General features: G+C 43.6%; 1 protein-coding gene across 2 annotated transcripts in view; it reads left to right on the top strand.

Annotated features, from left to right (window-relative positions):
* SH3BP2 (SH3 domain binding protein 2) overlaps positions 1 to 19,133 on the top strand; it is a 190,700-nt gene that overhangs the window by 143,386 nt on the left and 28,181 nt on the right. For both annotated transcript variants that reach the window (XM_069203586.1, XM_069203578.1), the window contains 5 exons: positions 2,224 to 2,341; positions 8,070 to 8,140; positions 9,908 to 9,996; positions 11,715 to 11,780; positions 13,300 to 13,852. In XM_069203586.1, the coding sequence (XP_069059687.1) occupies positions 2,224 to 2,341; positions 8,070 to 8,140; positions 9,908 to 9,996; positions 11,715 to 11,780; positions 13,300 to 13,852 (897 nt within the window). The remainder of the gene's footprint in view (positions 1 to 2,223; positions 2,342 to 8,069; positions 8,141 to 9,907; positions 9,997 to 11,714; positions 11,781 to 13,299; positions 13,853 to 19,133) is intronic.

The following is a 19,133-nucleotide window of genomic DNA, read 5'->3' as shown; positions in this document are numbered from 1 at the left end:
TGCACAGCTTAGTTGGGGTGCACAGACAGCTGCAGCGCAAGCTTCATTCACATATACAGAAGAACCATAGCAATGACCGCAGCAGAGCTATCTTTCCTATACTCAACAGAACAGGTATATAACACATGAATGCAAGATCCCCTCACACACAGAGAACATACACAGCTTAGCTAGAGTGCACAGACAGCTGCAGTGCAAGCTTTAGTCACATATACAGAAGAGACCCAGTAAAGACAGCAGCAGAGCTATCTTTCCTATACTCAACAGAACAGGTATATAACACATGAATGCAAGATCCCTTCACACACAGAGAACATACACAGCTTAGCTGGGGTGCACAGACAGCTGCAGCGCAAGCTTCATTCACATATACAGAAGAACCATAGCAAAGACAGCAGCAGAGCTATCTTTCCTGTACTCCACAAAACAGGTATATAAAGCAGTTCCACAAGGTCCCATCACACACAGAGAACATGCACAGCTTAGTTGGGGTGCACAGACAGCTGCAGTACAAGCTTCATTCACATATACACAAGAGACCCAGTAAAGACCGCAGCAGAGCTATCTTTCCTATACTCAACAGAACAGGTATATAACACATGAATGCAAGATCCCTTCACACACAGAGAACATACACAGCTTAGCTGGGGTGCACAGACAGCTGCAGCGCAAGCTTTATTCACATATACAGAAGAACCATAGCAAAGACCGCAGCAGAGCTATCTTTCCTATACTCAACAGAACAGGTATATAAAGCAGTGCTCCGAGATCCCCTCACACACAGAGAACATGCACAGCTTAGTTGGGGTGCACAGACAGCTGCAGCGCAAGCTTCATTCACATATACAGAAGAACCACAGCAAAGACAGCAGCAGAGCTATCTTTCCTGTACTCCACAAAACAGGTATATAAAGCAGTGCTCCGAGATCCCCTCACACAGAGAACATGCACAGCTTAGGTGGAGTGCACACACTGACTTCAAACAGATCACACATTATGTACTAATTATATATGACATCACAGAACTAGAACCTATCTAAATCCCCTCACCACCCCTCTGAGCGCCGAGAGAAATACTAGTATCTGACACCAGAATCAACAGAGTCTGATCTTCACACCTCTGGGCCCTGGTGCCATTGCACCTGCTGCACCACTGATGCATATTCCTCTGATGGCAAAATAATCCGCCCTGTCCGTCCTCGGAAGATGCACTGGCCGGATTTTACACTCATTTCACCCAATATCGTGGCTTGATAACCACACTTATCAACATGCAATCCGCACTTTTTACACCAACAGTCACTTGCAGCAGTTCTTGTGCTGTTCCTAATCCTGAGTGGCGGCTAAGAATATTGATATTTCCATTGTGTATTGAGGGACTTGGGTACATTCACCTGAAACATGGCTCTATCTTGTAGTCCACCAAAGTCAGCTACACCATACCAACATCAATGCACAGCCAGGGTTGGTCCTAACAAGACGGCTCAGTTTGGCGCTCTGGAAGAGCCTCGGCAAACACGAAATAAACACGTCTGACTACCAGCTGCGTGTTGATGGAAGTGCAATTTACTTTGCATGGTGGCTGCTAGCATTCAGTGACCGATTACAAGCCTGCGGCACGTGGGATGAGCACCTTGCATGCGGCACGTGAAGCTACATGTTCGAGAAGCGTTCTTTTTGTATATCTGATGGGGCAAACAGCTTAGAGCAGCTAGGGTGCAGAAAGCCACTGCAATGAGTTTTTTCCACAGAAAGACCAAAATCTAAGATATATTTTACAGATCTTGGGCTGCACTCTTCTCATTTGTCTAGACGTAAGAAGTATAAAGTCCTTATTGAAAAGCATTCCAATCAGACATAGTTTTATCCAGGAGAAAAAGTTTCAATCAGCCAGCGTGTTTCGCCCCTCTCACTATGGGACTTCTTCAGAGCAATTTAAACATTGAGCATCTTCTTTGCAATATTGCGTCCTTTAATTTTTTTACTTCTTTGCTTCTATATGCATCAGTGATGTGCAAACATTTGTGTGGGTTGTTGCAGACATTTTCTTGATTGTGGCTGACATTTTGAACAGCTTTTGTTTATTGTTGGTCGTATTGTTAGGTGCATTTCTGCAGAGTGGCGAATGTTTGACAGAGTACCATGAACTGGAGATTGAGGTACGGTCAGGGGTAATATGTTTAAATGTTAAAAGGATAATACAACTGGACTTCTTTTCTTTAGGGTGATGAGGGCTGCTGAGGAGACAACCTCAAACAACGTCTTCCCCTTCAAGCTCGTCCACATCAGCAAGAAGCACAGGACCTGGTACTTTTCTGCATCGTCGGAGGATGAGCGAAAGGTGAGATATTTCCCACTCAACCTGCACAAGCCATTTCGTGAAGTGTGTTGGAGAACAGTAGGTGAGTCCAAAACCAGTAGGTAGACCTACCTTATCCCAGAATTTAGGTCACATTGCCGAGTTGGTCTAGAGCTCTCGGTGTCCATGTTAGTCAAAAGCTTGGTACACAGTGCTACCAATAATCCACAATGAAGACATACAGTACTCCATTTGTCCATAGACCATGGTACTAGTATAGTTCTCTATAGTTAGCCAATCAGTCCTGAGTAAGGTGCATAGGCCTGTAATCAGTCAAGAGCATGGATGTGCAAGGCCCTCATTAATTCATGGTACAGGTGTTTAGTTACATCTTCAATCCATAGCACACTCCACCATTAGTCTAGACACAAACGCACAGAAGCTGTGTTCAAACATAACATAGGTACACAGTACTCCAGTTAATCCATTTTACATGTGCACAGTATCGCGGTTGATCCAGATCACAGGTGCCCAATTAAGTTTTAAGTCCGCGGCAAAGCTGCATGTGGCCACCACTAGCCCAGAGCTCAGCAACACTGCACCCTTGTTAGTCTAGGGCACTTGTGCATAGTTCCCCCTTAGTTAGAATTGCAGGCAAATAGTTCCTTTGTTAGTTCAGAGTTTATTTGCACAGACCTAATCCTGTGAGGCAGTTTGATTGCCTAGGTGGGCACAAGATACATTTGCATTTTCTTATTGAATATGTCCTTTACTTGGCACCGCTCCTAGACTCCCCACACTTTCTGCTACTTAAAGTTTTCAGTGTTCTGAGTCTAAGTGCGTGCGCTCACACCTGGCAGGTAAAAAGGTAACGTGTTGTCAAGAAATAGAAGTAAAAGTGGTCGCAGTGTGGATTAACACAGCTCACATGAACAGGCCTGCCTTATTCCTTTGGTTATTAAATATAACGTGGACTTTTTGCCCGGGACAGCTGAACGGTGCTTCAACAGCCAAAGAGCTGCGCCTTCATTTTAGTGCATCAGGAAATAGCATGAGAGCTGTGCAGGCTGAGACGGTCAACTGCTTCTTGTTAGAGATATGGGATCATACCTTAGATGTCGGTCTGTTGTGTATACACCACTGAATGTTTATGCAGAAACACAGGAACATGTTTGATTACAGATGAATGGAGGAAACGCATTTGGGTTACTAGGTAGCCATCTCGATCAAACATTTACTCAAACTAGTAAAGGAATTAAGTGCATCGTAAGCTGATCTGCTGTGTAACCATCTCCAAAATTTAATGTTTAAAAAAAAAAAAAGAAAACTGTTGATTTACCGGCAACTCGGAGTCAACATTTCACACTGTGAGTTGTTTTTGTTTTTTTGTATGTTTTGAAGGATCCCTAGAACATATGTGCACATTTCCCTTACAAGCACGTCTTGTGGCCCAGAATATCTATTTCATCTGTCCTGTTTATGGAAGGCAATAGGAGCACATCTTGGAGTGGAGTTTAGCTAGCCCACCTGCACAATGTGCACTCTGTTTGACCCGATTGACCATGAATTAGCATCCTATGTAAGCTGGGTTTTTTCCAATGTTTGTATTTGTTGTATATTTGTAAGTGCCATGCAACATATGGAAATTGAATCCAGCTGAAAGCCATCTTGAAACTATTGAAAGAAGGTGTTGTCTAAGCTCTATTAGAACCTTAAAACTAGCAATGGTACTTGACTTGTTGTACCACGTAAATGCAGAAGGCATCAAACTAAACGACCAAGTGCGACCTGTTGTACCATGTAAATGCAGAAGGCATCAACCTAAACGACCAAGTGCGACCTGTTGTACCACTTAAATGCAGAAGGCATCAACCTAAACGACCAAGTGTGACCTGCTGTACCATGTAAATGCAGAAGGCATCAACCTAAACGACCAAGTGCGACCTGTTGTACCACGTAAATGCAGAAGGCATCACACTAAACGGCCAAGTGCGACCTGTTGCACCATGTAAATGCAGAAGGCATCAACCTAAACGACCAAGTGCGACCTGTTGTACCACTTCAATGCAGAAGGCATCACACTACACGACCAAGTGCGACCTGTTGTACCATGTAAATGCAGAAGGCATCAACCTAAACGACCAAGTGCGACCTGTTGTACCACGTAAATGCAGAAGGCATCACACTACACGACCAAGTGCGACCTGTTGTACCATGTAAATGCAGAAGGCATCAACCTAAACGACCAAGTGCGACCTGTTGTACCATGTAAATGCAGAAGGCATCAACCTAAACGACCAAGTGCGACCTGTTGTACCATGTAAATGCAGAAGGCATCACACTGCACGACCAAGTGCGACCTGTTGTACCATGTAAATGCAGAAGGCATCAACCTAAACGACCAAGTGCGACCTGTTGTACCACTTAAATGCAGAAGGCATCACACTACACGACCAAGTGCGACCTGTTGTACCATGTAAATGCAGAAGGCATCAACCTAAACGGCCAAGTGTGACCTGTTGTACCATGTAAATGCAGAAGGCATCACACTACACGACCAAGTGTGACCTGTTGTACCATGTAAATGCAGAAGGCATCAACCTAAACGACCATGTGCGACCTGCTGTACCACGTAAATGCAGAAGGCATCACACTAAACGACCAAGTGCGACCTGTTGTACCATGTAAATGCAGAAGGCATCAACCTAAACGACCATGTGCGACCTGCTGTACCACGTAAATGCAGAAGGCATTGAACTAAACGACCAAGTGTGACCTGTTGTACCATGTAAATGCAGAAGGCATCAACCTAAACGAACAAGTGCGACCTGCTGCACCATGTAAATGCAGAAGGCATTGAACTAAACGGCCAAGTGTGACCTGTTGTACCATGTAAATGCAGAAGGCATCACACTAAACGGCCAAGTGTGACCTGTTGCACCATGTAAATGCAGAAGGCATCACACTAAACTACCAAGTGCGACCTGTTGTACCATGTAAATGCAGAAGGCATCACACTAAACTACCAAGTGCGACCTGTTGTACCATGTAAATGCAGAAGGCATCACACTAAACTACCAAGTGCGACCTGTTGCACCATGTAAATGCAGAAGGCATCACACTAAACAACCAAGTGCGACCTGTTGTACCATGTAAATGCAGAAGGCATCAACCTAAACGACCAAGTGCGACCTGTTGTACCACGTAAATGCAGAAGGCATCAACCTAAACGACCAAGTGCGACCTGTTGTACCACGTAAATGCAGAAGGCATCACACTACACGACCAAGTGCGACCTGTTGTACCACGTAAATGCAGAAGGCATCACACTAAATGACCAAGTGCGACCTGTTGTACCATGTAAATGCAGAAGGCATCAACCTAAACGACCAAGTGCGACCTGTTGTACCATGTAAATGCAGAAGGCATCACACTACACGACCAAGTGCGACCTGTTGTACCATGTAAATGCAGAAGGCATCAAACTAAACGGCCAAGTGCTACCTGTTGCACCATGTAAATGCAGAAGGCATCACACTAAATGGCCAAGTGTGACCTGTTGTACCATGTAAATGCAGAAGGCATCACACTACACGACCAAGTGCGACCTGTTGTACCATGTAAATGCAGAAGGCATCAACCTAAACGACCATGTGCGACCTGCTGTACCACGTAAATGCAGAAGGCATCACACTAAACGACCAAGTGCGACCTGTTGTACCATGTAAATGCAGAAGGCATCAACCTAAACGACCATGTGCGACCTGCTGTACCACGTAAATGCAGAAGGCATCACACTAAATGACCAAGTGCGACCTGTTGTACCATGTAAATGCAGAAGGCATCAACCTAAACGACCATGTGCGACCTGCTGTACCACGTAAATGCAGAAGGCATCACACTAAACGACCAAGTGCGACCTGTTGTACCATGTAAATGCAGAAGGCATCAACCTAAACGACCATGTGCGACCTGCTGTACCACGTAAATGCAGAAGGCATCACACTAAATGACCAAGTGCGACCTGTTGTACCATGTAAATGCAGAAGGCATCAACCTAAACGACCATGTGCGACCTGCTGTACCACGTAAATGCAGAAGGCATCACACTAAACGACCAAGTGCGACCTGCTGTACCATGTAAATGCAGAAGGTACGAACTAAACGACCAAGTGTGACCTGTTGCACCATGTTAATGCAGAAGGCATCACACTAAACGACCAAGTGCGACCTGTTGTACCACGTAAATGCAGAAGGCATCACACTACAAGACCAAGTGCGACCTGTTGTACCATGTAAATGCAGAAGGCATTGAACTAAACGACCAAGTGTGACCTGTTGTACCACGTAAATGCAGAAGGCATCACACTAAACGACCAAGTGCGACCTGTTGTACCATGTAAATGCAGAAGGCATCAACCTAAACGACCAAGTGCGACCTGCTGTACCATGTAAATGCAGAAGGCATTGAACTAAACGACCAAGTGTGACCTGTTGTACCACGTAAATGCAGAAGACATCGAACTAAACGATCCAGCACAGGGTTCACCAGGCCTAGGTTTGTTTTACCCTCGTGTGCTTCCTATTTAGAGTAATTACAAGGATGTGACTGCAAGTGGAGTTCTCCTACCCCAAGAGGTTCTTGCTTCATCGGAGTACTGTTCTTTGAGTTTGTGTCCGTTGGAGGGAAAAATGAGCAATTGTGTTAAAACGGATCTAGGAGCAAAACAGCTGATTTGCAAGTTCCCACGCTGAATAAAGCTTTAGGAATTGCACCATTCTACACATTTCTATTTGATAGAATCTAAGGATAAATTTTATTGGGGAAAAAACAGCGCCGCAGCAAGAGCTTTCTGTTGTAGATAAACTTTTTTATTTATAAGACAAAAACCCTTTTAAGAGATGCATTTTCCAGCACATCCTGCCTGCGTCGGTCCCCAATGCAGCACAGTGGCGGGCCCGGGATACAGTATGTTTCTATGTGGGTTACCCTCCAGAGCACACTTTTGCTTTCTTAATAAAACAAATCCCAGTCACTGTGTAGAGTGGGGAGGCTCTCATGGTTGAGTCGCAAATGCTGCTCCAATCTGTGGTCTCAGACATCCACCCACTACCATTCTGTCCTGCATGGCTTGGATCTTCGAGGCAAGAATTCAATGCATCCTAAAGCTCTTCTATTTAGATGTTTATAGGGGCAGTAATACATTCGTCCTTTCAACCAAGGTACCATGATATTGCATTCAGATATGGTTGTTGCCTATGTAATATTTGTAAGGGGTCAGGGATGCTAAGTTTAAGTGTAAATGCAGGAATTGTGTTCAAGAAATGATTAATTGAGGGCAGGCAACAGTAGGTGCAATGTTGAGACTCCACAGTGAATTACGGTAGATTTGCTCCACAGTTCCCCCAATAGTACTACATCCCTAGGTTTTGACATATAGCCAGTCTCAGCTTATGTTGTATAAAAATGTTAAGAACTAATTCAGTTTAGACAATGTAACTTAATGTAGCGCTGTAACACCTTTTGTTTTAGTAAACCTTAACTGTGAGATGTTACTACTATTTTTATATCACAGCCCTAAAATAGTGAATTCACACTTGTTGATGAACCTTGACGTGGTCCACGAGGAGTAACTGTTCCATTCTCAACATCTCCTTGTGCCTCCTAGTGCTCTGTGAGTTTAATAAGTGGAAAAACACGAATATGCTATAATCAAGTGTCCTGTGTTGCACAGGTATTTTATATAAATGAATTGTTGTTCCTTCTTAGAAATGGATGTCCTCGCTTAGGAAGGAAATTGACTTCTACCATGAAAAGAGAGAGACAGTGACAGATTTGAGGTAGGTCGGTTCATCCTCTCCGCTTCTTTCTTCTGAGCGTGTAGTCCAGACCAGTCCGAAGTATGATCTTGAGCTGCTGAGGATATCACTTGACATGTCCTCTGGTCACCTCGCGTACATGCAGCAGACTGTGACCGAGGTGAGGCTGAATCAGGAACATGTCCCAACATGGTCACCAAAGAATCTGTCCTGCAGCTACTGAACCATTGTGGTCCTTAGCCATTTAAATTGATGGGATACAAGTTCTGCTTCTGTAACTTACAGTTCCACGGGTTTTTCCAAAGATTTCACTATGCTCCAAGACATGGAAGTCCTGCTTGGCTTTACTGTTATGGGTGGTAATTTAGAAGGATCCATGATCTAATCTGTTATTTCTTGGCGCAACGCCTTCCGTTTAGGCTTTGGCTTTTCAGTTCAGCTAAATATTGATTGGGTAAATGTACTGGGAAATTGCACCACTTGTTTCTCTCTTTCCAAAGGGTTGTGTGCAATACTAGAGATTACATATGTATAATTGGCTTTAAAAGTGAGATACATTTGTTAACAGTGCAATGTATGTCGCTATTGCTTTGTAGATATCTAATTCTAGTGAAGTTTGGTACTTGTCATATTCCCCTTCTCTAAATATATCCCATACAACAGTACACTATATTCTTACATTATTCACTTCAATATTTTAACATTTCAGAATGAGAGTTTGGGGCTCTCCAAAATAAGATATCATTTAATATGTAGAACACCCTGGGTTACTGAAGGCTGATTCCCGTAGGACAGCAATTGGTAAGAAATTTTAAATCAGGGCTGAGGTTACTACATTTCCATACACTCTACTTGGGTTACATGAGGCCATTAAGTAGTATTTGCTTAATTTGTATCTTTCAAGTATAGTCGTCACTAATGCTAAGCTCAGTTTTTTTGCATAAGATAATGTAAATTATTTCCAGTATTTAAAGGGTAGAGAAAACGTGAGGAAAGGACGTATTAAAATGTTTGACCGATTCGAAGTCAGGATATATGTCACCAACATGCATGAAAACAAAGCAGGCGTATGTTCGATCGAATTGTGCAAATCCGTCCATAAACCTTGTAGGAGGCGATGTCAATGTTAAATAACCTCATAAAGAGCACACACTCCACCTTGTAAAAGGAGCAATGTACTGTCCTATTTTATATAATTACTCCATAATGCAAAATATCAGAAAATCCAAGGCGAGAGGATAGATTCTAGGGTTCAGTCTCAACAGGATTTACTCAGCCCTTCACCCTCCCCGGGTCCATAAAATGACTACCACTGAATCAGTAGGAGTATCAATTAATACTGCGACACCTACAAACAGTTATTTTTCTTCTCATCCTTTTAAACAGTGTCAACATTTATGTAGAAACAATATGAGTATTGAATAATATGAATGAAGTGGCAATAAATTGGTATAAAATACAGGTGGATAACGAAAAGAGACTTGAACAGAAACTAAGACTACGCATATAATGATAGCATTTACACATACGAGGCTGTAACAGATTATATTTGAAAGTGGTCCCATAAGAAATTACAAATATTACAAAAGAGAGAGAAATACAAGGAGTCTGTGGGAAATGAGGGTGACTTCACTTGAAAATACAAACTCATATCAATTCACACAAACTTACAACAAATAATCAGATTATCCTTATTCCTTGCTTCTTTATTAAGGTAGAGAACATCAAAATAGTTGTTCAAATATGTAGAAATAAAGAAGAAATAATCAAATTTGTTTGTTCTTATAGTGATTCAGACTCTGAAACAGACAGTTTCTACGGCCAGGTGGAACGCCCTGTGGCTATTACATACAATCAAAGCATAACAGATAGTGAAGGTAAGAAATGTGTGTGTATAAAGATATATTAAATGTAAAAAAAAAAAAAAATTGGAAAGTTGTTTGATTATAATGGACTGCATGCAAGAAGACTGAACCTGTGGCAGATAGGTCTTCAAGAAAAGAAACAGCAAAACAAAGACTTCCCTAGGTATCTCTACTCCTTGTAGAGCGATATGTGGAACAGCAGGCGACAGAAGGATCATTTGATGCCACAAAAATTAGGGTGGGCAATTGAAGTGGCTATAGTCCCCTGGATCTGAGGATGATTTGAACCCGGCATAGGAAAACTGTGTGGAGTTGCCCTTAGAGCTGGAGACTCTTTCGTTTCGAGGACTGAAAGTAGGGGAGTGAGGTCTGTACCCTCAACATAGGATGCTATCCCACAAAGATGACATCTACAGAACGTTGTTGAAGGAAATATGAGAGAGGTGGGATCGAGGAGAGTGTGCAAAAGCCCACTTTTTCCAATATTTATGGCATAAGGATGGGTTGGCTTGTCTACTTTATTTAAATTGGAAGAGATCGAGAGACAACTCAAGGACTGCACATTAAGGAAATTATAGTAATTTGGTCCCGAAGAAGGTGACTACTCACCAGTTAGGGTCTCCAGGCGCTGTTCACATACCACTGTGGAACCACTCCTGGCTTTTCCCTGTGAAGCGCCCACTCCTGGGCATCCCAGGGTGAAGCCAGGCATCCAAGCGCTGTCAGGGCCGTTCTGGAGATTTATCAAGCTATTGCCCAGAGTTACAGAGTGGGACCCATTAATTAGATTAGGCACGGAGATGAGAATTATCTGATCCAAGGGAATTGAGCCCAAGACCCGCTGAGGCGGGATTTGAACCCTGGTCCCAGTCCAGATCTCTGCATCAGGGTCTGCCGCTCTAACCATTGTGCCACACTTCTCCATGTCAACCGCGATGTTGAGTCACTATCAGCAATGCTCTAGTACCTAATGATGGTCATTAGAGGTGTTTAAAATGATAACCAATTGTGTTGTCTACATATATTCCGCGTGAAAATATTTGGTGTTCTATTTTGGATTTGATTTAATTTTTAATGTTTTTAATATGCAATGTTTTATGAGTAATTACCTATAATCTGTAATATATTTTTTCTAAAACCCGTGTCATGTAGGTATATTTTGAAGAAGAGGGTGTGGAGAGTTAGTGAGACTGTTGAACACTGGAGTGCGAGCTGTATATGGAGTAGTGATACCTGGGGTAGTCTGTTTTGCTTTTATAGAACCCTGTTCCCTTGGAGTTGAGGGGTTACTCTAAGGTTGCTTAGAGCCTTCAAGAAAACAAATGCAGGAGACATGCTTGTGCTCAGGTCACTGGTCCATTTAGTCTAAATCCAGACGTTAGTCGAGGATGCAGATACTCCCTTCTAGTACCATTTTGGTTTATTGCTTAACCCACCCAGGATATTTACATTTTGAGTGTTTGAGTTATATGGCATCTCATTTCTTGAGAGCTGCCATCTAACTAAAGCTCACAGGCAGTGGTGGTCACTTTTCAAAAAGTCTGAACAGCCTTTGGCGTGTTCATCCTGCAGTGGTACGTCTATCCAACACAGAACTCTACTAGTCAATCTTAGTCCCTTTTTGAAAAGGGAAAGTCCCAGGCATTAGAATGGTTGTAGCAGTATTCTGAATGAGAAGGCTTGCTGAAGTACAGTGTTCCCAGTAAACCACAGCTTGTTCTTCTTCACAGGAAGCTTGCATGGGTATGACGATGATGATGATGCTGAAGAAGACTATGAGCAACCGGATACAGATGGTAAGACATGGGAAAAATTGGTTTAGGAAGTCCACTAAAAAGCAGTCCTGAATAAAGCAGATCTTTTGGGAAAGAATATTGATAACAATGCCATATGCCTGTCCAAGGTTGAACTCTAATATCTCCATTTGCAATATCTGAAGCATTGTCCCTCTCTGTGGGACAAAGGGTAAGACTACTGATGGCAGTAATGTGTATGTAATTTACTCTAATTATCTTTCGCTTTTCCATGACATTCTTTCTCTCATGTCCCGGAAAGGATGAGAATGTGTTATAATAGTATATACAGGGTCAGAGAATGTGTTATAATAGTAAATACAGGGTCAGAAGAATGCCCTACTGAGGTTGTGGATAGTCGCATTTGGAGTCAGCCCTAGGGATGCTCCATCTTGTATTGGTCGTTTAGAGTTAGGATTGAGGCATCCTGAGGATGATGGTTACTGTCATCCGGAATGTTAAATTTAGGTTATTGGATGACACATAGAGCAAGGAAAAAAGGCAGTCTAAATGACTGCACCAGTGAAGGAGTATAAAGGATTGGCTTAAAAGTAAAAAAATCAGGCATTTGGATTCATCGATGGCCATGGTACCAATAATGTTAGAACACAAACTCATGTGGTAAACAATGGCTTTGCCTGCCTCGAGTTTGGTGGTACGATCAAGGCGAGCCAAGAAACAGGCTGTCAAAATGGCACAGCGTTGGGCAGTCAACAAATTCCCTGATGTCTTTATTGTGCCTGGGGATGGAGCATACATTGAAGGAAATGTAGATGAATACAGGTGTGGAAGTAGAGGTGGGCATCTAGACAGCAGGGCAGTGAAGCAGGACAATCATAGAAGACTTGCAACCTTGCAGAAATAGTAAGTGGAGACTACAAGAGGAGTATACGCATGCTTACATGCATAGCCCTTCCCGTGTGACCCGACCTAGCGAAGGAAGTTCGCTAAAGTAATAAGACTTGGGTGTGAAGTTGTAGGACCCCAGGGTACTTGGCATTGTTCTTAGTCAGGCTTGGTTGCCATGGCATGACTATGTGCCCATCCACTGTGCAGATGTGCATTAGCACCATTAAAGTAGGGCGCCATTGAAATTTAGGGGACCTGTCCCCTGATGCAACGCTAGAGTGCTGGTAGGGTACGAAGGAGGAGAAATGATGGCGCGACGGAAATCAGGACTGGAGCCTATCAGACTGCGAGCGACAGATACTACGAAAAGAAAACCAAGTTAAAAGAACAGTGAGTGGTTTCGATGCTCTTGCAGAAAAGCCAGGTTTTAGCACCTTTGTGGAAATACAGGTGGTCAGAAAGAAGCTAAAGCTTTAGTATCTGGAGGAAGTGCGGAAAGGTGACATATCTGGGGGTAAGGCTGGTGTGGGGCAGAACTTGAGTAAGAGAAACCTCTAATGAAAGTGAGTAAGAGAAACATGTAATGGGAGTAGGAAAACCTGTAACTGATACCATATTAAACCGGATAGCTGAAAGTAACTGATCATTGCGTATTTTGCTTGTAATTGTGCAGATGCTGCAAATTCGTCGATTCCTCCTCCAAATTACCCACCTCCGCCACCACCTGGTTCACTTCATTCACAAAGGATTTCCCCAATTCCAGTTGCAAAGAGCAAGTCTCAGCCTCCTCCGCCTCCACCTAAGAAGACGGTCGTCTTGCCTGGGGGTGTCATATCATCAAGCTCTTCCAAGCCACCCAGTGCCCCACCACCCGTTCTCCCACCCATATCCTATCCCAGAAACCCAGGTGCAGACAGAAGGACTCCTAGTACTAGTCTCTCGACAAAGACTGCAGTTGCAACCCCTATCAGATACGCCCCCTCTGCCAGTGACCTTGGGAATGCATTGAAACAAGTGACACTGTCTCCTCTTGCACCACCCCCTGTTCCGGCCACCAAACCCAAAATCTTGTCTGCTGAGCACACTAAAGGGTCTCCGGCTCCTCACGAGCACCCCAAGCCTGGACTATTCAAGCCGCAGGTGTTGCCAAAATGCCCACCCGCTGATAAAGCCGCTGACCCACCGAAAAAGCTGACACCTGAAAAACCTGCACTTTCGCACCTACAGTAAGTCCAGTCTTACCTTCTTACTTGTGTGGTTTCTCCCTTAACATTTACTGCCTTGTTTTTCTGTGCTTAGCATGACACCCTTCCTTATTTAATTTGAAGTTTATTAAACAAGGCTTGTCACTTCGCTTGTGCACAAAACATGTTTGGGAAGTTATTTAAATTTGAAAAGGTAATCTGAATTTACCACACCAGCCTCCTACACTAGGTCTTGCTGTGCACCTATTAACATAAATGCTTATAATGGTCTGTCTGATTAAGTCGTTCTTTCTCTTGGATGTCATTTCAACAAAACTCCATGGGCAGAGGAACTGACATAGAGCCTCCTTTTACCCGCGATAACATCACCATTTTAAAACCTCGTCCCATACTTCATCAGCTCCCGTTTTGCTGAAAAGGGGCTTAGGAAAGACAAGGACAGGAAAATACAAAGAGTAAACAAGGCTTTTTACCCCCTATTTACTTTCTGCCCACAACACCGCCTTCTTTGTTTTATGACTTTTATTTTTACTTGCTTGCCTATTGTCAACTTTAATAACAGTACATAAAGCATTCCATCAGTGCAGTGTTCTCATTTCCCTGGGTATAAGTTTTCGCCAGCTTTTATCCTCTCATACTTTAACCTTAATTTCCTCTCCCTGACTGGAATTCAAGAGCAGAGTGTACCCAGCTGCTCCCCCCTTTTTGATGCCATGCAGGCAATCAGTTGTTAAACTTCTTTGACTTCCAGTTTTCCTTACTTTAAACTCTAGGAATTACTGACTATAGGAAAACATATTCTCCTAAAGCCTTCATCAGGAATGTTGTTTTGCTCATAAATTGAATTTACAAGCACAGCAATGTAGATATAAGGTCGCACATTTTAAATTTGGAGTTGTGAAATCAGCATTTGAGGATGTTCCCAATCTTTAATCAGACTTGCAGCAACATCAAATCAAATATTACGGCTCATGTTTTTCTCTAGGCTTTAGGATGGCAACATGGACGTTGCCAGGCGAAGGACAGATGTGGTATATGATCATTGAGAAAGGAGTGGGCACTCACAAAGTCATAACTTAGTGCAGTTGTTTGAAAGAGGGTGGCCTATCTGACAGGTCCTGTGCAGGAGAGTCTCCTGACCTCTCCGTGGAAACCTTTTGCAAATAAGGTGTAGTGGACTCGATAAAGATCTTCAAAGGAACACTAAAATGGTGACATTCTGATTAAAGTAAGACTGTCTTCTTTGAGTGGGGTATTTCAACCATTTTATCTCTTTTAAAAAATAGATCATGTTCAAAGCCAGAGTATGGATCCCTAACTTTTAGCGCACACGTTTTACTCAATATAATGCAGCCTTCAAGTGGAATATTTTCTCATGTGGAACAATTTGCTAAATTACGTTTTTTAACTCAGTGAATATTAGGATATACTCAATAAGACAGATCACACGTGCCTTTTGACGATTTGATTACACAGGACTCTAAAGTCTTATAAATAACTTCGCAAGAGACTATTTGAGCACCTGTTTTAGCTAAAACAATATGAGTGAGAGGTCATGACAAAACCACAAAGATAGTCACATTTTTATTCCAGGTAATAGTTACAAGAAGGAAACGCCGTGGACTACAGACCGTGGCAACGTAGGGAGGCCAGAGGACCAGGCCTTAGGATGGAGTTAGTGGAGCCAATGATCTGAATTTTCTGTCGGAAAACTGTACATATATGTCGACATATATTTGCTTACTACACAGACATAACATTTTAATATCTGCCAAAGGTGTACAATCAAGTGTAGACCTTGAAACGCAATGCCAGAGAGCTGTTAATATCGAATCAACGAGGGGGGCTGTACAGATATCATTTTCTCTGTTTCCCCAAACTTAGCATCCCAATTTTACTTTCTCATTAATTATTTTTCGTCCCTTACCTAGAATTGTTTTCTTTCCATGTTTTCTAGTATACTGTTTTATTGCTGTTCTATCATTTTACTTTGATTTACCTCTTTTCTTCACCTTTCCTCCTCTTTTGCAGTACCTCATTTGATGTTTATTTTGTTTTTTGTACAGACAGTAAGAGATGTATTTAGAGGAACATGCCTGATGTACAGATCTGGGTTTACCCTGTCAATCATCAAATCAGACATTGACTGGGCTTTTATCCTTCAAAGACCAAACGAGGGGGATCGGCCTAAGACGGGTGCCTAATGCACTTGGGATGACGTGTGGCCTTTGTAAATAGGAGCATGAGTTAGAACATGTGTTCTAAAATGTTGTGCTTGATACAGTCCTAAATACAATCTTTCTTTACAGAGAGTATGATAGAAATAAAAGACAACAGCATATTTATTTAACTTGAATCCAACATCAAATTCCACAACGGTCTTCTTAAAATATCCAGCCTTCTAGATTTTAAATTTGAAACATAGGAGCATTTTGGAAGGCCAAGCTGTGCTTTTTCTACTTTTCATAGCTAAGCAACCCTCGGATAGTGAACACCCTACAAATGCTTTTTATCAGTCAGTCAGTACACCTGAGTAGATTTATGGACACTGCAGGAAGGATTTTACAGACAGAAACCTCTAAAATGACTAAGTTTGCATCCAAAGGGGTTGTTTAGATCAGTGGCTCTTAATATTTTGACTTATCTGGACCCCCAGTTCATCATTACTGTAACCTGGGGACCCCACCGAATCTTTACTGGAGTCCGAAGACCCCCTACTGAGTCATTATTGGATGGCAGGGACCCTGGCTAAGCATTTTCGATGATTTGAACTGCAAAACAAAATGCAAAAAAGACCGAAACCTGCATTCATCAAACAAATACACATACATTTAAAAATCTTATTTAAATCGAAAACAAACATTTAAAAAATCTAAATTTTAATTGGAAGTTTGGGACTTTCCAAATTCAATGGAGGCCACTCATCGTCCATACTATATTCTGTTGCATTTGCACTGCTCCCACAATTTTGCTTCTTTATTTGTGTACACTATATCAATCTGTTAATATTATTATTTTTCTAAGCAGTCACAGACCCCCTGAGAAGGTTTTGCAGACCCACAGGGGGGCCTCCGTACCACAAGTTAAGAACCACTGGTCTTGATGGAGCATCCCAAAAAGATAGCCTTGTTGCTTCTCTGATGGATCCTCTGCACATGAAAGCACACACATAGGCCCTCATTACAAATCTGGCAGTCTCATGACAGCCAGATTCACGGTGGGGGTCGGACCGCCGCCAATGCGTTGGTCCGAGCGAAATATTACGACCGTAGCGGTCGGACCACTAGCACTGCCAGGATTGCTCGTCATGGCGGTCTATTACAACTCCGTTCTCCTCCAGCGATTTCATGGTGCTAGCACTGCCATGAAAAGGCTGGTGGAGAACAGGTGCAGGGGCCCCCGTAGCCAGAACCATTGCAGTGTTTACAGTCTGCTTTGCAGGCAGTGAACCTTGCGAGGATGCGGGTGCACCCTGCACACTACAGCATTGCCGCCGGCTCTGTTACGAGCCGGAGACAATGCTGTAGGCCGTTTCCCGCTGGGCCAGCGAGCAGAAACCGAGGTTTCCACGAAACCGAAGTGTTCGATGGCATATGTTGCTGCAGATACACATGTTTGGCACAGTCCGCTGCCTGGTGTTGGGCTCGGAGTATTACAAGTTGTTTTTCTTCGAAGAAGTCTTTTTGGTCACGGGACCGAAGGACTCCTCCCTCCTCGGCTCCATTGCGCATGGGCGTCGACTCCATCTTAGATTGTTTTTTTCCGCTGTCGGGTTCGGACGTATTCCTTTTCGCTCCGTGTTTCGGTTCGGAAAGTTAGTCAGAATCTCGGAAGAAAGCGTCGGTATTGTTCCGTTCGGTATCGGGATAGTTAGGTACATTGACACCGATCATCGGAAGACTTTGGGGTAGTTTCGATCCCCCATCGGGGCCTGGTCGGCCCGACCGCGTGCGACATCGAAGCCGATGGAACGGACCCCGTTTCGTTTCTGCCCAAAATGTCACAGTAAGTATCCTTATACAGATCAGCACTTGGTCTGTAACTTGTGCTTGTCCCCCGAGCACAAGGAGGATACCTGTGAAGCCTGTCGAGCCTTCCGGTCCAGAAAAACACTCCGGGACCGAAGAGCCAGGCGTCAACAAATGGCGTCCACGTCGACAAAACAACGTTTCGACGAGGAAGAGGAAACATTCTCGGTTCCGGAATCAGAATCCGGAGACTCCGACGTCGAACAACAGCAACAAACTGTGAGTAAGACGTCGAAAAGTAAATCCATCGACAAACCGAAAGCCCAGGGGACGCCACTGCCAACAGGCCATGGCTCGACCCATAAAACAGGCGACCCGTCGAAGGCGCCGAAAAAGGGCACGCCCATAGCGAAGACACCCGACTCCGGTCGAGGGACCGCCATGGAGCAACCTCGGAGCCGAGAAAGCGGCTCCGAGAGACAAAAACAAGATACCGGCACCGAAAAACATCGGCACCGAGAATCCATGCCGAAAGGAACAAAAATTCTGTCGGTGCCGAAACCGAAAAAAGATTCTCTCTCGGCGCCGAAAAATACCACACCTTCATCCTACTCAGAGGAACAAGGAATAAGTGGCCAAATGCACAGATTTGGACAAGAGCTCCAAAGTGTAGAATCGGACTACACACAAAAGAGACTGTACATCCAGCACGACACAGGGAAGATATCAACCCTTCCCCCAATCATGAGGAAAAGAAGGATCGGACTTCCAAAGGATGACGCACAACCACAAGCCAAAGTGTGAGAAGGTAGCCTCTTTCTAGCCTTGTTACCCCCACTTTTGGCCTGTTTGTGAGTGTACGTCAGGGTGTTTTGTCACTGTTTTCACTGTCTCACTGGGATCCTGATAGCCAGGCCTCAGTGCTCATAGTGAAAACACTATGGTTTCAGTATGTTTGTTATGTGTCACTGGGATCCTGCTGGTCAGGACCCCAGTGCTCATAGGTTTGTGGCCTATATGTATGTGTCACTGGGACCCTGTCACACAGGGCCCCAGTGCTCATAGGTGTGCATGTATATGTTCCCTGTGTGGTGCCTAACTGTCTCACTGAGGCTCTGCTAACCAGAACCTCAGTGGTTATGCTCTCTCATTACTTTCAAATTGTCACTAACAGGCTAGTGACCATTTTTACCAATTTACATTGGCTTACTGGAACACCCTTATAATTCCCTAGTATATGGTACTGAGGTACCCAGGGTATTGGGGTTCCAGGAGATCCCTATGGGTTGCAGCATTTCTTTTGCCACCCATAGGGAGCTCTGACAATTCTTACA

Source organism: Pleurodeles waltl, chromosome 1_2 (genome assembly GCF_031143425.1).
Source record: "Pleurodeles waltl isolate 20211129_DDA chromosome 1_2, aPleWal1.hap1.20221129, whole genome shotgun sequence".
Lineage (NCBI taxonomy): Eukaryota > Metazoa > Chordata > Amphibia > Caudata > Salamandridae > Pleurodeles > Pleurodeles waltl.
The sequence above is the reverse complement of the archived record's forward strand: the minus strand, read 5'-3'. Positions and strand labels throughout refer to the sequence as shown.